This window comes from Pteronotus mesoamericanus, unplaced genomic scaffold (assembly GCF_021234165.1).
Source record: "Pteronotus mesoamericanus isolate MK-2021 breed Mesoamerican mustached bat unplaced genomic scaffold, CSHL_Meso_final contig_75, whole genome shotgun sequence".
Classification (NCBI taxonomy): domain Eukaryota; kingdom Metazoa; phylum Chordata; class Mammalia; order Chiroptera; family Mormoopidae; genus Pteronotus; species Pteronotus mesoamericanus.
Window position 1 is genome coordinate 6,956,504 of NW_026555249.1, and position 25,431 is coordinate 6,981,934.

Sequence of the window (25,431 nt, forward strand, 5' to 3'; positions counted from 1 at the left end):
AGAATCACAGAAGTTCAGAGGATCAAGTAATCTTACTTATCTGTTCCATTTCCCTTGTTCCACAGAAAAGAAGACTTGCACAAGGTGACAAAACTAGTCAGTGGTTTAGCCAAATCTCTTACCTTCCAGGCCAGTTTTTTTCAATTATTCCATTTTGCCCATTTTCAAAGGATGAGAATACCAGGAGATGAAAAGGGAAAAGATATGGAAAACCATTTCTAATTCTTAATCCAGTTTCCAACAAGTAACATGTTACATTGAGCAGAAAAAATGTTATGATAACTTAAAGCTGTTAATTGTAATGTTTTCAACTTATGAGATGGTTACAAAATAATTTTATGGCACGTATGACTAAATTTATCATTTCAAATAATTAGAAAAATCATTTTAGAAATGTAGTTTTTATTGGGCCTCAGGAAAATAAGATATTAACCAATCTTTTTAAATGATACTTCTCTTTTTTTCCCAAAGGTACATTTATTTGACTAAGACGAGGATTGTTTTTTAAAGACGTTACACTATTGAGTTCTTATGAATGAAGCGATATGATGTCTGAAAATTACTTCACAATAATACGGGATGAAAAGAGATAAAGGGGAACAGAGAAAACAAGACTAGACGTGCATTGATAACTATTGAATCTGGCTAATGAGAACTCAGGACTCTTGTATATATTTAAAATTTTCCACAATAAAAAGTTTTAAAAAGTAATGCTGAAAAATAGGAAATAAAAGTCCATTTTAAACTCTCCAAACTTAAGATCACAATTTGATAAGCACTATTTGTGAGTATGTAGTCATTTATTCCAAAAAATATCTGCATGAAATATGTAGTAGGTATTATGCTATGCACACAAAAAAATGAAGCAGGAAAACAAAACCACTAGTCACCTGAAAGTCTCAAGTTGTCAAACTAGCTGGATATTAGCTTACTAGATAACTAGTAATGTGGTTAGTACTATGAGAAAAAAAGCACTTGGGGAGAGGACACAAAAAGGGATTAATTATCCTTATGAAAGTAACTAGGTCTTTATAAAATTTTCCTACAGAGAATGACATTTGAAGCCTGGATTTTTCAGCCGGTGGATAGAATGTGGAGTGTGTTCAAGTATTCAATGCAGAAAGAAGTTGCATTGAGCAGAAACAAAAAGCCCTGAGAGAACATGACTTGTGCTGAGAATTGCAAGTAGCCTGCAGTGTGTCCGGTGGGCTGATGGGTTAGGGCAGAGCAGTAATAGGCTGGAAAGGTACCTTCGGTCCTATTTAAAGAATCTTACATGACAGACTAAGTAATCTGAACATAGTTAGGGGTCAGTGAAAATTTTAAAGCACAGAAGGGGCAGAACCATACTTTACCTGTGTTTTAGAAATACTAGTCTGTTGGTGGTATGGATGGCAGCCTGGAGAGTGAATGGTGGGGCACAACCAATGTTCACGAAAAAGACAGGGGCCTGGGCTGGAGGAAAAGCAGCAGACACTGAAAGGGGGGGCAAGGACTTCAGAAACGGCACTGACTGGATTTGAGGAGAGGGGAGAACCAAGAGACTCAAATGTATGAGCAAGGTTTGGGGGAAAACAGTTTTTTCTCTAGAGCATGAACTCAAGGTAAACCGTGAAACCATTAAGCAATGCAAGGAACACAGACAGAAAAACTGAAGACAATAAATTCAGTTTTAAATGCACTAAATTTGAAAAGCTATGACCATTGTATCTACGAGGTAATCTCAGAATGCGACTTGCGCTCGGGAGAGAAGACTGCTACAGGAAGGAGCCGGGGAGGCGTCCGCACGTGCGCTGGAAGCGCTGCCCGGAAAGAGCTTACAGGGTGAACTCCGGTTAGACCTTTCATGGACAAACCTCCAGCGGACGGGTTTTGTACATCGTCTTCATTTCTTTACTATAATTTAAAATAGTCATTTAAAAAACATGTAGTACCAAAAACATTTCTCACTTTCTTTTTTCTCTTTACAAATCTAGGGTGGTGGGCTAAATAATAACCAAATACTGACCACAGCTAGGCTGAAGCTTTAGTCTAAGAAGTCAAGGCATCTAGACCAAATCCATGAGTGAAGCAGAAACTAAGCCAACCACCATGACTCCACCAGGCTCCCTCTTGTGTACCAGAGGCCTTAGATACGCCGAAAGGAGATAATGAAAAGTCACGTTACTTAAAAAATTTCACAAAAGTTGATAAGCAACATCCCAAGTTACTCACCAGGCCTTTGATCCTGTTCCAGTACACAAATTGAGCCCTGAACTCTTCTGTTTTTCCCATGGACCATCATCAACTGAAATCTCATAGTAGGAAGCCCTATGAATTGAGAATACAAAACTGGATTTGCTGGACTTAAGGCTCACAGTGAATAAGACAAACACAGTCTTTTTCAGAACTGATGAAAATCTAAGTAGGCCAGCCTGACTTAGACATACCTTAGTAGGCACACACATCATGATGCTAATTCTAATATTAAGTGAAAAAGTTAAAACAAAAAAAATCTGCATGTCTGCAGCCTTCTCTCATCTATATGCTCCTTTCTATCAATACTTTACCTTTTCAAATGGGCTTCTTCTAAATTTTTACCTAGAATTGCTGCTGCTGCTTTTATTAAGCAATGCAAGGAACACAGGCAGAAAAACTGTAAACAGTAAATCCAGTTTCAAATGCACTAAATTTGAAAAGCTATGACCACTGTATCTACGAGGTAATCTCAGAATGCGACTTGCGCTCGGGAGAGACGACTGCTACAGGAAGGAGCCGGGGAGGCATCCGCACGTGCGCTGGAAGCGCTGTTTTATGGGCTCTAAAATATACAGAGCCTTACTTCAGAATTCAAAAAGAAAACACAATTCTTCAAAGAATTCATTGGTAGCTAGTCCTTGATATATTTAAGTCTGTATATAATCCTTCAAGTTACCAAGAGTTTCCACTAAATTTTTGTTGAGTTATATACTATTGTACCTTTTGAATTGATAGTAAACTAACGTTCTAAAGAAAAATTTCTACCCGTACTGAACTAGTGGACAAAACAAGAGATAAAACTAAAACTGTAATTTCTTTAAGGATTTATATTTCTTAGAGTATTTCGTAAAATGAAATCAAATGGTTTTCTGACACCAGCAAAATATGACACTACTCTTTAATTGCATGAAAGAATAAGTGATTTGCAACTATTTGAAGAACTTTTCAAACATGTAAATGCCTATTTTGTAATTGCATCTTAAAATAATGGTGTCACTAATAACAGTAGGTTATTTTTCTCTAGCAAATAAATAAGTTAAAATAAACCCTTAATAAAATAAGACTTTTCGGAATAATGAATTATTAGACATACTTGCAAACACTAACACTTAATGGACAATTTAACTCTTATTCTAACCCTTTCAATTTCTCCTGCCAACCTCTTAATCTGTGAAGGTTTTACATGATTCAACTTTTCATTTTTTTTCTCTGAACTCAGCATTCTTCATAAAAGTAAAAAATAGCAGGCTTGATATTCCCATTAATCTATTTCATAGCTTTATTATGTCTTCTTAGAAAATTATGAATTTTAGTCACATTAGGAGCTGGTTAAATGATTGGAACGGCTGCTATTATGCCAGAATCATATAAAAACAAGAGAGTAGAGATAAGTGGAAATAAAGCAGAGGTGGACAGAACAAAAAGTCACAATCAGGTGAGAGATGTTGAGACCAAAACAGTGAGCAAATTTAGTGTCATTCTCTCATGCAGTTCTACCAAGATTAGTTAACTCAGAATTTTTGTTTCAGGGAAATTATTTTTTTAAGGCAGCAATAAAACTCACAGTCCCTTTAGAGTGGGTATAGTTCTTCTTAAAGTGTCCACTGCCACAGCCCAAGAATAAGACATTCTAGGTTAGAACAAATAGGAGAAAAGAAAAAAAAATTGGGCTTTTAAAATGTTCTTAAATCTAAGAACATTATAAATGAGGCAGGAATAATATTGCTGCACTTACTATTTTCCAACCAAAGCACCTACGTTCTCAGGGCCTAGTAAAGCCTAACACAGAATCTGGAATCAGAAATCCTAGCTTTGTTTGACAGTTCTGATGCTAACTAATTATATGAGCTTAGGCAAGCTGTTTGAACTCTCCAAATCTCAATTTTTTCACTGGTAAATACAACCACCTTTCTCACAGGGTTGCTGTGAGCATCAATGTGGTAACACCCACAACACACACAGTGCCTGACAGAGCAGGCATCTAGTACGGGTTCATCATTTCCTTTCGGCCTAAGGGTCTGTCACAGAATCTTTTTTCAAAAAAAGTTCTAATATCATCAACAGCAAAACCTCTTTCAATAGCATCAGAAGACTACCCACTGCTGCCCTTATCTTAGTAAAGATATAAGGTGAGGCATCAGAGAGCACAAGGAGAAGCAGCAGCAGATATTATTTAGGAGATAAACCAACCAAATCACTACTGCCACAGAAAATAAAAGCATTCAATCTAAAAACTCCAACTGAACGCCACACATCTACCAATTTATCCCAGTCTTCCTCCTTTATAAGTTATTTAATTTTTTGGTAAGTACAAATTATAAAGCAATGGTAGCAGAAGCTCTCCTTTAAAATACACAAACAGAATACTATAAGCCATTAAATGGTTTCCCTAGAATAAAAGCATAAACTCATAAAAGATTTCTACCTTTGTCATCTATTTATTTTAATAAACTTTCTCCAATCACATTTAAAGTTGTTACTCTCTTCTGTCTTGTCTTTAGCAATAAAAACTAGATTATATTACTAATTAGTTGTATTTTCTTCCTTCTATCACAGAAACGTATCCATTATTCATTTCCACACTGCTTCATACTTGATATACAAGCAAGAGTGAAAACTTTATATATAGTCTGTCTTACTAATAAAGATATATTTTTACACTTCAAGTTCTTTAAAGAATACATTTTTATTTCTTTGAAGAATAATTTATTTTTAATAACTTTTAAGCTATACATTTTACCACTACCCTCCAAAAAACTCAGATACCATTATCTTTACCTCATTCATCTTTATATTCCCAGAGGCTCCCATATTACACACAGCAGTACACAATATATTTTTATTGAGTAAGTTTAAAATTACATTAATCAAAATCATCACAACTACTCAAAAAAGCTGTTCAAGGCATTCTGTTTAATCAGGCTTTTTTCTTTTCAGTACTACCTAAGTTAAGTCATTGGCTAAGACATGGATATCTTTTTAAATTAAGACAAATTTTTCTCACCATAATTAAACTTCTTATGAAAAGACATGATTTAAAACAAGCAGAATTTTAGAATAGAATGGAACCCTCCTCAGTAAACTGCAGTGCCTTCAAAATGTCACATGGTTCTGGGAGCAGGAAAGTGAGACATGAACTCACCTCTAATTTTCAACCCCTCATTTACTTACACATACAAAAAGGACAAGGCAAGTTCTAAAGTACCACCAGGAGTTAAATTAACTTTAAATTATGGCAGTCATTTTATAACTGGTAACAAACACACATACCAAAAAAAGATTTGCAAAAAAAAAAAAAAAAAGAAAATTCTGCTGACAATTTTAAGCCTAAATTGTAATCAACACCCACAAAACAGATATCTATAATAAAACATATACTATATATTTATACTCTTAAGAACTTTATTAACCTTAACTATTTACTATTGGTTACAAATCTTAAACTGTCAATACATTTGCCTTATGATATGGCACTAAGAAGGATACAATTATCACTTACGTGTATTCCTGCCAAAAATGTTTAGTCTGAATCTAATCATGCAGAGAAAAAAAAAAAATCACATAAATCTAAAATAAGGGATATGTTACTCTGCAAACTGGCTTAGAGCATTCAAAATATTACTAACATGAAAGACAAACCGGGGGTGCAGCTAAGGGCCTTTCTTAATTCTAAAGGGCCATGATGGCCAAATACAACGTGTGGTCCCTAACCACACCCTGATAAAAACAAGAAAACAAAGAAGTCCGCTTTAAAGGACAGTAAGATGATTGGGTAAGTTTTAATATAACTGTCTAAAAAGTTTTATATCAACTGCAAATGTATTCCTAGTGAGTACAGCGTTCCCTTAAACATGTCTGTGATAAATGTAAAGGCACCTATATGACAGAGGAAAGGTTCCAGGCATTACTAAAGTGAAGAAATCTAGATAACGTTGTTCAGCCCAGGTTTTCACAAGCTTTTTGGGTCACAGAGCCTTCTTTCCTCTTACTATGAATTAATGTGAATGAAGCTTTCAGAAATATTTCATTAAAAGTTTCATTTCCATTAGTTACACAGTGTTAAGTATTCACAAATCTTAGGTTGTAGAAATTCAATAAATATCTAAACAACACTAAGACATTACATCCTGGCCTCAAGATCACAGGTTTAAGTGTACCTGGATGACAGACTCTCCCCAATGAAGACTTCATTTAGTGCTCTCACTGGCAAAAGCTGGGGTCCTGAAACCTCAGGCCCTGCAGGTAATAAAGAAAAAAAAACAAGACAGCTCTTAAATTTTAGCAATGTTATAATATAAATTTTATAAAACATTAAAATATTCATATTTTGTTGTAATAGAATCTATACATCAACATTAACATATAAATTAAATACTTCAAGTATTCATAATAGAAACCTCAAAGTCATCTAACATTAGAGCTGCAATGAAGCCTCTGTCTCTCCAAAAATAAACCTTAATTCCTGCCACATCTCCTTTCATGACTCCTAGAAGATAGGTCCTTTTCCTTCACTCTGTAAGGCTGGACGCGCAACTTAAACAATCTTCTTGGGCGATCACTTAAACATCACTCTGTCCCAAAAAATCCTCCAAAGGATTCCCACTGCTTTCTGGATCCAACTTGTGACTGTCACCTCAAATGGTTTCTTTCACTTTTTACCTTTTGTCAGTCTCCAACTGGAAATGCCAACCCCATCTTCTGAATGTCTCCAATAGGAGACTCACTGCACCTAAGAATCTCCCGCTGGGCAAGTACTATGGGACCAGTCCCCTCTTCTGTCTCCCAAGTCAAAGCCTCAAAGCCCATCCAACTGCGGTAGCTAGCCTCCGGGATGGTCCCAGTGACCCCTGCCTCCTGGCTCACATTCTTGCCCAACTCTCCCTCTCACATTCTAGAATTGGCCTGTGTGACTGATGCATGGCAGAAATGATACATCACTTCAGAGATTTAGCTAAACAAGGCACCCTGGCTTCTGCCTCAGTAGATCCCCCTCAAAGAGCACTTAGTCTGGAGAAGGTATTTTGTAAGCAGTCCAGTGGAGGCCAACATGGTGGGGAACAGAAGCGTCCTGCCAATACTCACGTGATGAGCTGGGATACACATCTTAAGTCCCAGTCATTCTTCTGCTGTGCCAAATCACAGCTTGCCTGTCACCTCCTGAGAGACCCTAAACTATTACAAACAAGCTAAATTTGGGGGTAATTTGTTATGCAGCAATAGATATCTAAAAGACATTAAATAAGACTCAATATTATATACTAGTAAAACTTCTCAGCATTGCACCAATACAACCCCTGATCTCATCTGACCTGCTAGCTGGATTATTATACTCTTCTGTTTATGTGTCTATTAAACATTAATTACATGTATTTCATTTCTTTTGACTTATAATTGCCTAAGGGGGACCCAATATCCCTATTCTTCAAATATGACAATTTATTATTACAATGTCAAGTTCCCTTTGAAAACTTGTTATCTGAGTGAATCATATGAGTATAATGGGTTAACATTATCAGCTCAATCATATAGTATAGTAGGAAGAACCTGACACAGAAAGGTATTCAGAAACTTGATGTGTTTAAGCAAAGTCTGATTGCACTTAAGGCTGTGAAAGCTGCTAACTTTTGAAACTCTCTTAGTTTGGTACTATTCTCATACCTGATAGATTTTCAATATAAATGTAAAAAGGTAAAAATTTATTGTTTATTTTTTACATAAGGTAATTACTAATTGAATTTGTTTTACATCTCCACGCAGATTTTCTACAAATGGTCAACTAACAGTAGATACTCACCAAATATTACTAACTAATAAATCTGAATTTTCACCATCAAACTGTAACCATGTTTTTCTTTTATATGGTCATGACTTTCATGTACAACCATTTTTCCTCATCCTAATTTTCCTTTCCATATTGCATTTTTATCTGTACTTGCTGAATTTCACCTGAAATCCTTTGTCAAAGGAGGAAGAGAATAAGTAAAATCACTTCAAGTCTCATTAATCATCTTAATTCTGCGTATATGTTCTTCCATGCTAATTGAGTACCAAACATTACCTAATCACAAAAATGTTCATTTGAAACTTGCTTCAACAGGATGTTAAAAAAAAAAAAAAATGGACTCAGTTACCCTTTCCTGCTCCCAAATCCCTTCCCTCTGGTTACCACCATACTCTTGTCTGTGTCTATGACTTTGTTTGTTTTTCTCCTTTATTCATTTGTTGCTTTCAGTTTTACATCCCACATATGAGAGAAATCATATGGTTAATCTTTTCTGACTTATTTTGGGAATGAAATATTGGTGACAGAAGATGATCTGATTTGGGGTTGTGGGCACACAACACAATCATGTATCATTAAAATGTACACTTGAAACCTATATAATTTTATTAACCAATATCACCCCAATAAATTTATTTAAAAAATGAACTTGATATCAATTAATATTCTTCTATCCAAAATAAGAGGTTAAAAAAATTAATTAAAATTTATATTTTAAAATATAGAATTGATATACTGTATTAGAGACAGAGACTGCTACACTGTGCAATTTTCTCACCTGGTCAGGCTGCTAGATCATGTTTCCAGATCTATTCACATTGGGATCATTCGGTATACTCATGGGAGTACACACTAACAGTCTATGAAATATGAGCAAAGTAATGAAAAGGCCTGGCTCCTAAAACTTCCCTTAAGGTTCTCCATGCTTCCATTGTGTTCCTCTACCCATAAACCACAGAAGATCCAACAGAAAAAGACTTTGAGGCCTTAGAAGGTGGGAGGAGCCACTGTTTGGAAGTTGCCTGAACACCCCCTGAACAGTGAGATGAGCTGAAATAAACTTTATGTTAAGCCACTGAAATTCTGTAAATGTTTATCAAATCCATTCACTTATCCAAATTAAAACAACCAGACTTGGAACTAAGAAAGTTACTAGTTTATGTGATAAAAAAAATTGTTTTTAAATAATAAACAAACTAATCCTACATTCCTTTGAAGGTAATAAAAATGAATTCTTCATTAACTTGCACACAAATACACCCTAGCTAAGGACAGGTAACACTACATACAATAAAAATTTTAACATTACATCATCCCTTTTTTAAACTGATAATTTAAAAAAAAAAATTTTCTCCCTGTAGTGTTTTGTTCTAAATTAGAAAGCTAAATGAGGGATCAAATATGGTAATATATTTGTAATCTCAAACCTAGTCATATATTAAAAAATCCCAGTGTCAGCTTACTAGGAAATGTTTCATGCCAACTCGAAGAGAATTTAAATAGGAAATATGAGATATACCTTGAAATCTTCCTCAATTTGTCTCAGAAAATAAAGCTACCAAAAAGTCAAAACTAGTTCCGAGACATGGTAAATACCATATAATTGTTCATAGGATCAGCCTTATTAATAACGGCATCAATAAGTATGGCAATTCCCAGTATTAATAGTAAAAATCGGAAACGATTCTGACCGCAGAGTCTTCCTCTATCAAACCCACTCCAGTCATCCCAGCCACCACCACCACTCGCACCTCCTCTCTGGGAAGAGGCCGGAGTCTGTGTGACCCCTGGCCCCGACACACCTTGCGTCGGACGTTTTACCATAATCATGCTACGTGGTTTGGCCTCCTCTCAACTCAAAGACTGGTGCCTAAGTTGTGAGAAATTCTTGTTTTATTTATTTTTTTAATTTTGAGCGTTTTCTCTGCTCTTTTTCTAGAACTACCATAAATCAGATGGGAACACTACCTGGGTATTTTCTCAATATATAAATAATTTTGTACACACACACACACACACACACACACACACACACCCCCCCCCCCCCTTTGTATTACCTTAGTTTGTAGGCTGAAAGCAATGAATCTGCAATAAAAGCCTGAACAATGAATCTCTGAATACCAACCTACGTCTTCCCTGTATGATTGTTGGGAAAAAGAACCAAATTCTGAACGTCTTCTGAACAACTTTTGGTGTGGAATAAAATAAAACTTCTACGATTTTTAAATCTTACTGAATAGTTACTGCAGTGTTTCAAAAAATCAGTAATAGGAATTAATATATATGTAATTACTTAAACTATTTCTAAAATCAAATAATTTTTTATCAGGGAAAGAAGAAACATCTTTAAAACACAACATGAACACACACAGCTCAGGAACACTCTGACCTATATAGAGCTATAAATCACAATGAAAGACTCTGAAAAAAAATATAAACATCAAGTACCACAAGACGGAAACAGAGACAGAAAGCAGATCTATAAAGGTAGCTTTTCCTGATAAGTTTAGCCAAGAAATGAAACATAGCAGAAAAAAATGAATCTATAACCATTATGAAATCTTCCACTTACTAGTCAATTTTATTTCTACTGCTTTCTTTTTCCCTTTTGACATTTCAAAGATTAAGGCCAAGTACCTCTCCTTATACCATCTATCCCCTTGGACAGTTTATAATCCATCTCTAATCAACTAGCTTTCATACCCATCCTAGGAAACTTTTCTTCTAGAAATATGCTATATTTCTTACTTCGGTGTCTAATAAGTTTTACACCTGCAGTAGTTTGCTGTACTTTCTTAGGTGCTGTCGATGGCACCAAAATTCCCACATAAATTAATTATAAAGTATTACTTTTAGAAATTAGAGATCAAAAGAATTGTAAGTTAAATATTGCCCCAAACACATCTAATTCCCAATCCACCTACTTTCATCATGAACTCTTTCAATATTGAAGGCTCTACTATGTTGATTCAAACTTAGCTGCTGCTCATGAAGATCCACAGGAACAGGGTTTATGCCAGTCCCTTCAAGGTATAACCTGATCCGCTGCCTCCACAACCACCTTAGAAGAGTGAATGGAAAGCAAGTTATGTTGACAGAATAAATTAAGAATTAGACATTATAATTTTACCAAATTAAAAATTCTTAAGAAAACTAGTTATTCTAGGAACAAATCATACTAGTAACACCTACAAAGCACAGGTTCCTGTGTTAAAGATAGATTTAGAAATTTATTTCTGTGTTCAGTTATAATGGAAATATCTAATGTACGTATACAAAATCTCCCAATAATTTGAATTCAAGTCATATTCTTTATCAAGTATCCATTAAATCCAAGATGCTGAGCTAGCTATAATTGTGTTGTGCTCATCAAAAAGGGTAAGATGTACACACCCAAAAAAAGGATTCTGAAATTGAAATAATATTGTGTTAAGGTGGTCAGATTAGATAAAACTCCTTCACCTAAAACGTAAATGGCATTTTTGGTAAAAATAAGAAAAGAACCAGGTTTAATTGATTTCAAAACCAAAACCTGATATATCAAAAGGCCCCTGGGACAGAGTCTGCCAGACAATTAATACAAAAATACACTCCCACTTGGTAGCTATAGTCATTTGTAGAGGTGCCAAACTCCTCAAATGACTAGAAATCAGAATCATTATTAATGATTCCAGGAGTCAAAAAGATACGTTCCAATTATCAAATACCCAAAGAAAAAGCTTTCTCAAGCTATACATTCTAGTCCAAGTCAGCAATTCAAAAGAGCACCATGTGGCTCTCTCTAATACAGTTGGCCCACCCAGTCTCCACTGTTCCCTTACCCTCTCTTCTCAAGGCATTCTGGTCACTGAACAGACTCACTGAAGGAAATATGGGAAAACCCATCCCTGCTACTTAGGAAACACTTAACATGTGAGACAGCACTCTACCAAGGATCTCAGCAGGGCTGGAGTAAATCTAACCCTCTGCCATTCTGGATGGGAGAAGATGAGGATAAGAAACAAAATCTCAGCAAATTTGAACACTCAGTTTTAGTAAATAGTTTTAACTATCTTTCTGCCAAACTGCTATGAACATATAACAAGATTAAGAAAGTAGAGACATGGCTTCTATCTTACTGAAGGAGGAAAATCGTCTACTTGTAATTACATTATAGGCCAGGTGGTATCTGTCAGGATTTCTCTACACAGTTCGAATGGACTAGAAGGTAAGTTAGATGTGTTTATACTTAGCTAACATATTACTTTTTATAACTCTGTTTGTTATAACTGTGGACTAAACCAAATCTTATCTAATTCTATTTAACAGCATTTGAATGGCACACACTTATTAACAATATTAAGAAATTCCTACCTGAACTCACCACGATAGAACTTCTGTAAGGCTTCTGGGAAGGAATGTGTATATCGAACAGGAAGACATAAATGACCCTCAGACCTTTGTTTTAAAAGGGATTTGGGATGGTATAATGGGAGAAAGAAGAAAATAAACATAATTTAAAAATCACAAATGAATTTTTTAAATTTCTACTCTATACTTAACTTTTTGTCACAAAATTTTATTTTCAACAAGGAAAAAAAAGACCAAATATGTAATTTAAATCCAGCTTTACTACCATAATACATACTACTACTTAGTTTCCACATTACAGTGAAACTGAAAAGAACAGCAGCTCTGCAATGATTGTCTGTCCTGCAAAATTATCTAACAGTACAATGCTGTTTCCATCTATTTAAATTATTCCTTTAAATTATTTAACTGTTAACTTAGGGCAAGTCACTTTAGTATCAGCTCCTTTATCTCCATGCTATTAAAAAAAACAAAAACCACCAATCTCAAAAGCTTATGCTGAGGAATCAAACTATTTTTATGTGAAAGTGTTCTGAACTCTAACTCCCTTTTAAATGTCATTTAAAATATTCCAAGTCACTAAAAGAAAACTCAGAAAGTTTAATCCAATGGAATGCCTCATTTACTCAAAACACAGAGCAGGCTGAAACTCCTTCAAGGAGTTAACAGCAAGATGTAGACAGAGGTAGGATTTTTTTTCCACTGCAAATTACAAAGTGTTAAGATTGCCTATAGGTTGCTATAGGAAGATGAAAGAATATGGCACCTAATGTGAGGGAAGGTTTCCAGGAAGCTTAACTATCATCAATCTTGAAGAACACCTGAAAATACCCTTGGCAAAACACACTCTTGGTAATAACTGTAAGTTAACTCGTAAGTGTGAAGAGCAGGAAAAAAAAGGTCTTCACAAAGTTGTGACTAGTCAATATCTTTTTCTGAGAGGGTCAACACTGAGGTTTAAAAACTTTATGTTCTCTGCAATATTCTACATCGTGCTAAGTAAATAAAAGGTATCAACAGTCACTTGATAGAACAATATCTGAGGTCCACTGCAGGTCTCAAACACCATAGAGAGAAGCAGCTCTCCTGAGGTTAGTCAAGTATCAGTTAGGGCTATAAGCATCTGAAAGCCTGACCTGGCCGGGAGGGTGCACTTCCAATGCGGCTCATTCACATGGCTGGCACACTGGTGCTGGCTGTTGGCAAGAGGCCTCAACTCCTCTCCAGTGAGCCTCTCCATGGGGCTGCTTAGGTATCTCACACCACAGCGGCAGACTTACCCCACAATGAGCAATCTAAGAAACTGCAACATGAAGCGGCAGTAACGTTGAATACCCTAGCCTTGGAATCCGCACACTGGCACACCATATTCTATTGGTCACATAGGCCAGCCCTGCCTAAATATAGAAGGGGGAACCACACAAATAGGTGTAAATACTAGGAAGCTCCTATCTTGCAAGGTGGCTACCGCATGCTCTCTATCCCATTCTGATTATTAAACATTCAAATGTCACATTTACCAGGCTCAGCAGAATGAGTGCAGAATACAGAAGAGCCAAACAGAAATTACATATTTAATTTAGATGAGTCCATATAAGGATCTACTTAGAAGTAGATCATCCAGTCCAAGTCAAGCCTTCAGATGCCAGAAGCCCAAGCTGACATCTGACTATAAACTCATGAGAGACCCCAAGCCAATCCCACCCAGCCAAGCTGCTCCTGAATTCCCGACACATAGAAACCATGAGAGATAATCAGCAATCATTACTGTTTTAAGCGTCTAAGTTTTGGTGTAATTTGTTATGCAGCATTTGACACCTAATACAGAGGAGAAGAAATTTAAGCTGAATGTTTACTTCTGGGCTTATTTAAGGATTGTGAGAGACCATAGTGCTTAAGAAATCAGGCAATCTGAATCACTCAGCAAGCTAGGAAGCTTAACCCATTTCTGCCTGAATGCAAGAAGAGGAACCAAAGGACTTCTCAAAGCTATTATTCCAGGTATAAATTAGACAGGCAACACAGTCTACTTACTGCTTCAAAATCCCCACAGCTTATGAATATTAAGTCATGTTTTTAAAGGAAAATATATTTTAATAAACTATAAGAAATATCTAGAATCTCTTAATGATATAAAAATATGCACCAACAATGAAGGCAATCAAAAATAATTACTGAACCAATAACCTCAATTACTTATACTTAGGGGATATTAACTCAGCTAGGTTGGGGTCCTAGCTCTGCTCAAGATCATTTAATTAATCATTCATTCCAAATGTTTACTGCCTACTGACTAGTACTACAATAGTAATTGAAAAATTAAAACACAAAGTCCAATACTCAGGGAATTTAGTCAAATGGAAGAGAGAATCAAGCAGAAAATAATATGATGGGATAAGTACTCTCTGTACAGGGACTTACAGTCAGAGCCCAGGAGAGGCACCAGTCTGGAATGATTAAGAACTATTCAAAAGAGAAAGTGGTATAAAGGCACTCCAGGCAAAAGCACATACAAAGGCATGAAAAGAACATGGCCTTGTGGAGGACTCTCTATTACTCTTTCCAGTCCTGCTATCTTTAATATCATCAGCAAAGCTCCCTCACCAGCAAAAGCCTCCACGTGTGAGCCTCCATCCACGGTGTTAGCATATGCTCACACATTACATTTGCACTAAAGAACAGCCTTTAGGGCGGAGGGTGGGGGACTTAGACAAAGGTGGTCCAAAGTACAAACTTCTAGTTGTAAGTACTGGGGATATAAGGTAAAACATGATGACTACAGTTAACACTGCTATATGGTATGTTTGAAAGCTATCAGGAAAGTAAATCCTAAGAATTCTTCTAACAAAGGGGAAAATTTTTTTTTAATTTTTTTCCTGTGTCTATGAGATGATAGTTGTTAATTAAACTTATTGTGGTAATCATCTCACTACACACGTAAGTCAATATGCTGTATACCTTAAACATATACAGTACTATATGTCAATTATACACAATAAAACTGGGAAAAATACAATTCAAAAAAAGAACAGTTTTTAGGGAGGATTGTAGGCTGTCCCTAGAGGGGCCTCAGTACTATTTTTTTAACTGAAGAATGTATAGTGCCTATGTGGAAATGAGGATAGCTGAAACTACATAGGCAAAAGCAGATAGCGAAAGATCCTATGTATTGTGCTAAGAAATGTGCAATGTACCCAGAAGGTCATGGATTGTGGTTAAAAGATTTTACTTGAGGAGTGGACACAATCAGATCTGTACTTTGGAAAGACCAGGAAAGCAAAGTATAACGGAAGGGTTGAAAAGAATGAGACTGGAAGCTATTATAATAAAAGCAAACTTTAAAAGCCTGAGCTATGATTCCAAGCAGCGAGAGCAGCGAGGATGGCAAGAGATGGATTCAAAGGCAGGATCCCTAGAACTTAGACCCAGACCTCTAGACCAATTTGACAAGAAAGGTGAGGGCTGGGTAATCACAGCTTCGGCACAGGTTATGATTCCATTCATCAAGTACGGTGCGGCCGGGGAAAGGAGACAGGTCCCTTTGTAGACATCGGTAATGCCACTGGATACATTTAAGTAAGGGACAGTGTGGCTAAAATAGCATGAGGAAAGGTAAAAAGAAGAGGAGATAGGGACACAGAATAATCAAGAGCCCAGTCATACATATTCTATGTCACAGTTAGGGTGACCAACTGTCTCAGTTTGCCTGGAACTGACAATTTTCCTGGGACATAGGACTTTTAGTGTAAAACTAGGAAAGTCCCTGACAAAACAAGATGAGATGGTCATCCTGGCCATGGTAAAAAATCAGATTTTATTCTGCTTTAGTTGAAGAACTACCATAAGAAGCTGGGCAGAGAGGTCACATAATAGTATCAAACTTTCATAAATTGATCACTCTGGCTACAGTAAGGAGGAGAGACTATAAATAAGGGTAAGAACAGAAGCAGAATCAATGTTGCGTATAAAGATTTTGGAGCCACCAGGACCTAAGTTAAAACCAAAGCTATTAGTCAGTTATTCTAAAGACAATATAGAGAGAAGAGGGTATTATCCTTCTTAGGGGATAATATGTGAAAACACCAGTAGGTAAGCAGTGGCCAAAAAATAAGATCCTTTCAAAGAAGTAGCCACAGAGGTAGGAAGAAAAGGGCATCATAAATGCCAAAGGAGTACAGATGCAACAAGGGAGCAGTTTGCACTAAAAATTCCCTAGAAATCAAGCAGGACAAGGATTAAATGTCCAGTGGGTTCAGTGACCAGAGTCTCACCAGTTTGTAAGGCAAAGGCAATGTCAATGAACTGGTTGGGGGCATATCCAGAGAAGATTGCAAAGGTTTAACAATAATTGTGAAGTAAGGAAATGGAGGTACCAAGCTTTGGGGGCAAGGAAAGGAAGGGAAAATAACCAAGACAGTGAGACTGGGTAAAGGACTTACTAAAATTTCTTGAAAGATAGAAGTCTTTAAGTTTTTAGCCTAAAAGGAAATCATGTGTGAAGGGAGAGAAGAAAAAAGGAAACAAATGACAGAACAAGATTTTTAAGGATGAGGAAGCTGAAGCTCTAATCCAGTGACTTCCGTTTCCTTTCTGGGAGAAGGGCACGTTGAAGGAAGAAGGGCAAAAACAGTAAGGAGGATACAGAAGCCGAAGGGCTCCCCTTGAAGGAGCTGTCACAGGGAACGGGAAAGAGAGATAACGTGGGCCAAACAGGACGTTTTCTGAGCAACTCTGAGAGTACAGTTCTGAGTGCTGGAAACTACAAATGGAAAGTAAATGTGAGCCACCAAACTGGGCCACTAAGTCCAAGCGTCTGTGATTTCCAGACGGTCTCAGCCATGCTGACACAGGAGTGGAAAGGATGACAAACTGATCTGGGAGTAAGTGGGAAGCTAACACTACAAAATATCTAAGAAATCTGTCAGTAAAGTGAATATGGGAGAATTAAGTGAAGAAAACAGGGGTTCTGCTTGGTAAAAGTCAAAGGGCAGAGTTAGTAGGATTTGGGGAATAAGACTGCCGTTAAAGTAGGAGGCTGTAGTAGTTAGAGCGGAATTAAGATCTAAGAGATGGGACAATTCTAGATGATCACCAAGCTCAGGTATGGTCATGGATATGGGTGGCTGGAACAGAATGAGAGTAACTGTCAGTGGAGCTAAGGAAAGAAGGGAAAAACAGTAACAAAATTTGTTCTATTCATTAAGTCAATGAAGTCACCAGAAATCAGTGGAGGCATAACCAGGAATATAGATGAGCGCCACAGAAAGCACAAAAATGGAACATTATTAACTCATCCCTCTTCAGCAACACCAGGGGTTGCTAACACTCACCTGGCTCAAGGGTCAGGTCTATTCTGTCTCAGGTACTACTCCCAAACTATCTGCGAAGTCAGATGTGAGGACTTGTCTGTCCCATATCAAAATTTTCTACCACTAATGCCAGTTAAATATGTATTTTTCATGTGTGAGCTATAAACAAGGGCTGTCCTTGAAAACAACTACATAGAATAAAATTCTATTAGAGGTAGAGATTGATTCCATATGCCTAAATTCCATCACTAAAATATTTTTGGAACATGGTTCTTATGTTCATGATAGCCAGGAGCAATGATGCTTCCAGTTAAATATGCACCATAGTAAACTCCTTGTAGCAATGGAGACCAGCAATGGCTTCGGTACAGGAAATTAAGAACATTAAGATTTATCATGAACAGATACTATGCAAAGCAAATCATAAATGTATGTACTGCACTAAAAAAAGGCCAAACAAACAAAAACAAAACAAAACATGTTTTTCCTTACCGTTCTGGATCAGTGTTTACTCCAATAACTGGTTTAAGTCTGTCCAACACTTTACTTGCTGCCAGAAGCATTGTGCCATCACCTAAAGGACAGACAACACAACCAGACTTGTTATACACTAGTATACACATTTGAACGCTAGTATTTTTGTTTCAACGATCAAAGCCCCGTCCCATCCTGTTGACTGTCACAGTCTACTTCACTTCCTCTCTACCCGCTACCCCTTTCGTTATCTCCGCCACGCTAATCCAAGGCTTCTCAACAGTGGCAACATTGATATTTTAGCCCTGGCCAAGTGGCTCACTTAGTTGGAGCATCGTCCCATACACACCAGAAAGGCTACGGGTTCAATCCCTGGTGAGGACTTGTATGGGAGGCAACCAATTGATGTTTCTTTCTCTCTACACGCGCCCCCCCCAATCAATAAACATATCCTTGGGTGGGGATAAAAAAAAAGATTCATATTTTAGGCAAAATAGTTCTTTGCTGTAGGGGCTGTCCTGCGCACTGGAGGATGGCTAGCAGCACCCCTGGTCTGTGCCCACGAGGTGCCCGGAGCACTCCCGTGCGAGGCGCTGCTCTAGTCCCGTCACTTCTACCAGCAGCCCCCTTACCTTCTCTCATAACATGAGTCCAAATTCACAAATCGTTTTATGACAATATGTCCTACAACATGTCCACTTTCAAATTTTTCTTTCCAACAAATGCTGTCAATTTAAAGCTTTCGAAAAAAATGTTCACTAACTTAATAATAAAACTCAAAGAAAAAAAGGAAGGGTATGAATATTGGGGCCAGAGAGAGGTGGAATTTATCTAATCTCATGAATCACTTAAACTTTAACTTGTTTTTTTTAAAGACTGGCATAACTAAACCAAAATATAGTTATAACTAATCCTTTGAATCACACTTAAAGATAAATGCACACTTTGAATAGACACACAGAAATATATGCACGGAACCTCACAGTAACATCACTCACTTAAAAAGTGAAATGCTATATAAAACAGACCCTTTTAGACCTGATTCTAAAAATGCAAAACTTTGTCTTAAGGGAGGACTCAAGGCTTCACTAGTGCTGGGCCACAGGGCACTTGAAGTGTGAGTACTACCCAGCATTTCCGGAGTCCCACATCTTTTACCTCAATAAAACTATTACCTCCCGCAGCTATGACAGCATCCGCCCATCGGACAGTCTCTTCGTCGTATTCTCTCCTCTTCACCAGGCGGACCTCAATTCCCTCATTCCTGAGATAAAAAACAAAGTAAAGGTTACGTAAAAGTTCCACTAATAACATAAAGGAGTATGTTTTCTGAAAGGCAGATTATTACAATGGAAAGGTGGAATGAACAATTTTGTTTTATAAACAAATTTCTGTTTAGCCTTTGTATGGTAAGCTTCATTTTCTTTTAATTGCAGCAGCTGGTTAACTATAAGTTAGGGAGCATGTGAATAAACTGAAAGTTAATGACTATCCCAAATCCCTTTAAAAACATCTTTTAGCTCCTGACAAGTGGCAATGCTGATTAGAATTTCATTTCATTTTCTCTACTTCTGATGTTAAAATTCATTAATACAAAAATGGCCCAGGAGACTAACACCTTGAGAGACAATGTTTTAAACTATAAAACCAAATAGCCATTATTTTAAATCAAATAAATATTCATTGAACGCCAGACACTGAAATAATGACTAAAATAATTTCTAAGTTGCATGTTTTCACACATTCTCTTGTATAAAAGTAAACATATTCACTGACTACACTCAGCCCCAAATTAACTGAAGTTTCTATAATGATAATTTTCAGACATTCAAAGAATACTATAATGAATACCCATATAATCCAGTATTCTGTTTAAGAAATAAAACACCATATATACAGTTGAAGCCAGCTGTGTACAGAAATAACCCTTCGTAGAAAAAGCACTTCTCGAACAGACCAAATAACTGAAAACGTGTGAAATTTTCGGAGTACAATAAAAATTTCCTTAGAAGCACTATATCAGGTCCATTAACCACAATACAACTTTCTGAAATTGATTTTATAATGGCAATCTTTATTAAAAATCTAATGACTGCCCTGGCTGGTGTGGCTCAATTCATTGGGCATCATCCCAAACTGAAAGGTCGCTGGCCCAGTTCGATGCCCAGTCAAAGCACACACCTGGGTCGCAGGTTCCACGTCCCAGCTCCCCCCACAACTCCCTGCCCCCTGCCCCGTCCCCCGGCCCCACTGGGCAGGGTGTCGGGGCACATGTAGAAGGCAACCAATCGAAGTTTCTCTCTCACATTAATGTTTCTCTCCCTCTCTTTCTCCCTTCCTTCCCCATCCTCTCAAAAATAAATTTTTTTTAAAAAGTCTAATGATTAGCTCCTAGCTAGGGAAAAATTAGAACTCCCCAAATACAAAAGCCCATCCAAAATCCAATCCCACAGACTTACCGTAAACTATCTAGAATATGCTCTACATTTTTGGTGTGAATACGATGTCGTTCGAGCAGTCCACTGTAGCTAGAGCCTTTCAATGCAAGCTACATCAAAATAAAATAAGTTCTGTCTTATTATATGATAAATAGTACATATAATAACATATTTCTTTAAAAAGTCTTACATAAAATAGAATGAGGTTTTTATTTGAAGGCACAGTTTAATGACTTTTTGTGAAACAAGTTTAAACTGAACTGGAAAGTGTGATATCAGAAAATTCACAATACCAAATACATCACTAAGTTTCCTGAATCATGTAGTCACCAGGATCTCAAAATTTGCATATGTTAAAGCTTCAGTGTTTTCTTTATCTTTTAAATGGATTTTTAACTTATTGCATATGGCTCCTTGAAAATCAAAGATAAACTAGTATTTTAGAAGGCAGCTGGCTTTTGTTCCACTTGGATTTGCAGCCCTTGTGTTTAGATTTATGAACTCTATTTGGTATTTACCCAACTCAAGCCATAAAAAGGGCTGGTTAGCTCCCAGAATGGGTAATTTGTAGATATAAAGACATGTTATCTTTCAAGGATTTTCTCTCCCAGTCTACTGGAATAACACTTTATATTGTCACTACCTTACCTTTAATATTCTCCTTTTAAAGTATATCTTCTAAGTAATCCATAAAGTAAAATGTTGGGAGAGAAATTAAGGAATATCCTCAATGAACATCCATTGAAATCCTAAAATAGTAAATTTATCCCCTAGAATACATACTAGAACTAGAAGCATGTTATCTTCTTTCCGTCTCCAAATTCCCTTATACCTTGCCTCTTTATGATACAAAATCAGTTTTAAGTACCTGTCTAAAATGCCATCTTAAATATATTGTTTTAAATCATTACTCACTGATTATAAAGTAAAACCAATTTTACATATTAAAAATGCTATGTATTTTACTTTTTAAAATGGTTATAAAATAACACAACATGAAAGATGCATATATAAAGAAAATTTTAATTAAATATAATCTTATGACAAGATAACTTGTATTAATTATATTTTAAAACATACCTTCCCAATCTTTTGTTTTTAAGTACTGACTTAAGAGTTTCGAAAGAAGAGCTGAAGACCCATTTGGCTATTTCAAAATTAAAACACAGATGTTAAGTCACATAGATACACTAGATCATAGCTTGTACAACAGCTTAATGCCTAGACGTAAGTCTCATATTTAGACAGAGCAAACCAATAACAAGATATTTTTTAAAGAAAAGCAGTGACTAAGGTAATAATTAGATAAATTTTCATTTGCTCATTTAATCAACAAAACATGAACCAGGTTTGGAAAACAACTCTAAGAGTAGAACTTCTGAATATGAATGAACATAGCATTAACATTCAGGTTATTTTCATTATGCATCTACAGATTAACTAAAACTGCACTACCTCCCTCTCAATGAATATGGATCGCAATGCTTTTCTTCTCTACTCTCTCCCTGGGACTCTCTAGTTTAAGGCTTTCTTTAAAATAGATCTGAATGCAGATGCTGATGTTGCCCGGTTGTTATCTCTAACCCTGGCCTAACTTTAGGACTCCAAATGAATGCACCCAACTATGTCTTAACATCTTCCTCTGGGTATCTAACAGGCCTCTCAGCCTTCCATGGTCAAGTCATGATTTTCTAGCAGATTAGTTACCACGCTATATTGTCACAATAATTACCTCTCGTGAGCCCATTTCAAGAGTGAACACTTTACACAGTTAGAAATTGAGCTCTAAAAAAATTAATTTATTCATTGAAATATGTGAGTGCCTACTAACTGTGTTCACTTAAACATTAGTTGAGTTCAATCAAATGTATTACATGGAGCACTAAAAACTGCTAAGGACACGGAGAACTAATTCAAACGTACAATAGTAAGTCAAATTTACTGCTTCTAATCCACTATAAATAAAACTTAAGGGTAGCTAGCCCCAAGACCTCAATTCCCGGTCCAGATTTTTATCTTATGTTCCAATTTTTGGTTTCGACAAGATAGAATATGTACTCAGAAATAAAAGATATAAATCTTACTGCATGGGTACTCTAAATTCTACTCTGGCGGTTCAGAAGCTTTGCTTACTTCCTTCCAGGCTCTCAGAAAAATCCAGAAAATTAAGATTCTTCAGCAGTTGAGTGTCAGGAAACTTTAGTTTAAGACCAGGAAGGGGGATCAAATTTGGGGGAAAATAATTTTGGAGAACTTACAAAAAAACTTCAAGTCTTTCCATGATTTTAATAAGTTTTCCTAGCAACACTAAAATTCCTTAAAATTCCAAATCTAAATACAAAGTTCATTTAGCATCAGAATATCTAATATTGGAGCAGAAATCTCATTTCATAAGTTCTTGTTCTCACTCAAATTTCTTGTGAACTAATTTTCTAACAACTTATGCTTCAATTAACTTAGAGAATACAAGTTATGATATTACTTTCTTTAAAGCTCTAGCTGGTTAGACTAGTACGCTTCATTCACATGGACTGGCTACATTCGGCAGATAAGAAATAAGGCATTTTTTAAAAATCACTTAAGCATCAACTACAACATCTTAAATCTATTCAGCTGGCCTCCAAATTTTTTTAAAAAAGTTTCAAAATCTGTTAAGAACATCTACTGAAAAAAAAGACTTCATTCAAAGACTTAAAAACATACTTTAATCAGAGAAAAAAAGAACTGAATTCTTTGCAAAATGTGTTATAATTAAGAGCTTAGAAAAATTACTAAAATTTAGAACAGTCTCAATTCTGCAGTATTACACCTTAGGTATTTGTAACAAAGTCTTTTTTTTTCCTCAAAAATTTTAGTACTTATCTGCATTTTAAAAAAAATTTTAAAATATGATTCACCAGGATACCAGAAAAAGCAGTATGAATCTAAAAGACCTACAGACACATTTCAGTATAAGCAATAGAGTTTCTCCTACAAAATTTCCAAAAGCCAACATCACCTCTCCCCATGTAGTTCTGATGTTTAAACACAGGTGCTTGAAAGATAAAAAAAAAGGAGGATTCAGAATGGACAGAAATTTATCCCACCTTAAGGTCTAATGTAATAGTTATGCCATTTTTTTTCCTAGTGATCCAAACACTTATTTTAATTACATTTCACCAAAATTGATTACAAATACAAATTTTAAAAATTTGACGACCTCAGTTGAGCATTACTACTTTGTACACCATGTAATTTCCATGAAAGCTCAATAAGGGAAGGAAACACATAAGAAATGCACAAACTTTTAAGACAATGAGTTTGATGTGTAAACTCACTAGTCATAATTCAGGCACTCTTAAAAGCACTTAACTAAATGCTACACTGTTACTCAAAATTGCCTTAAAAAGATTAGTGACATCTAAGTAACAGCTAGAAAGTAAACTACATTCACCTAGCATGATCAGGCCTAGTGCAATGGACCCTAAGTATTTCTTCAGATATACTTGCTATTTATCTTGGATCATTTCTGTTCCTCTTACCGGGCTCTCACCTTTACCTTTCCCATCGTTCTCATCCTACCCTCACATTCATCTTCTGAATTGTTTCCCTACTCCCTGATACGTTCATACTGCTCAAGGTTCCTCCATCTTTGGCTTTCTTAACTGCTCCTGCTTCATTTTCCTTATCTCCCCACTCCAGAGACTTGATCTACCAAGTATACACCAAATAATTATGAAATCCACGCTCTTGGTTTAAGGCTTTCTCTTGAGCTATAGGCTCAAATTTCCAAATCTGCCCACAGGTAAATCAAATACATTTCCCCAAAACTATCTGAATCTAATCATCTATCCCTCCTTCAGATTCGCCCTTCTGGGTCCCATATACCAGTTACTAGTACTTCCCTTTATCTAGTCAGCAGAGTAAATCCAGGTGTCCCCTTTATTTCTCCTCTCACACCCAGTCTCCACAGCCAGTCAGTGAAGTCCAATAATTAAAACATGTTAAAACTGTTTCTCCAATCTGCCCTCCACATTCCTGATGGTACCGCTTGCGTTCTGGGCATGGGCTCTTACCTTGTTTCATGCCAACAGCCTGCTTCTAGAATTTCTAAACTAGTTCCCTCTTTAAAAGTCTTTATTTCCCATTATCACAACGTAACTAACCACCACCGCCGGAAGCCTCCTTTCAAATCAGCCCCAGAATGCTGTCTCAGAAAAACTGACCCTTACGCCTCCCCTCCGTGGGAAAAGAGGAGCGGGGAGCAAAGGTTGTACCCTACCACTATAAAGTGAAAGTCACTACAAGATAAAACCAACTCCTTCACAGGACACTGAACACCTTTATAAGGGCCAGCCTACCTGTTTAGCCTCAATATGCCTACTCTTGAGCAATGATTTCCAAACGACCCTTATGATAGTCACCATATCAATCTAATGATCACAATCAGCATTATTATTAAAGAGAAAATAAATTGTACTACATGCAACAAGACTAAATTGTTTCATGTTATCTTTTATTTCAAATATGAGTATATATTCTCAGTCATGATATAAAATTTTTGTTTGTGGATTGCAATAAAAAATGTTTGAGTCCTTTTTGTTGGCATAAAAAATGAACTTTCCCACTGTCTTGCTAGTATTGTTCTCCCCTGTCACATATATGTTCTTTTTTATTCTTCAATATTTAAGTCAAATATCCTAAAATTAAAAGATACCATTTCACTCCATCACATTGGCAAAAATATGAAAGTCTACCAAGTGCTGATGAGAATGTGGGGAATCAGAGTCATTCAATGCTTATGGAAAATTTATTCTTCTAATTGTAGCATTTTTTAAAGAGTGGAAAAATGGGAAACTTA

The 25,431-nt window shown here is 36.3% G+C and overlaps 1 protein-coding gene across 2 annotated transcripts in view; it reads right to left on the reverse strand.

Annotated features, from left to right (window-relative positions):
* The window catches only part of NADK2 (NAD kinase 2, mitochondrial), a 43,247-nt gene that overhangs the window by 11,910 nt on the left and 5,906 nt on the right, over positions 1–25,431 (reverse strand). The window contains exons 2-9 of one of the 2 annotated variants that reach the window (XM_054583942.1): positions 20,613–20,701; positions 19,329–19,417; positions 18,172–18,253; positions 12,374–12,457; positions 10,945–11,081; positions 6,396–6,474; positions 3,803–3,868; positions 2,215–2,310 (exon numbers count right to left, since the gene is read on the reverse strand). In XM_054583942.1, coding sequence (XP_054439917.1) covers positions 2,215–2,310; positions 3,803–3,868; positions 6,396–6,474; positions 10,945–11,081; positions 12,374–12,457; positions 18,172–18,253; positions 19,329–19,417; positions 20,613–20,701 — 722 coding nt within the window. The remainder of the gene's footprint in view (positions 1–2,214; positions 2,311–3,802; positions 3,869–6,395; positions 6,475–10,944; positions 11,082–12,373; positions 12,458–18,171; positions 18,254–19,328; positions 19,418–20,612; positions 20,702–25,431) is intronic. The other variant, XM_054583943.1, reaches the window with a different exon arrangement.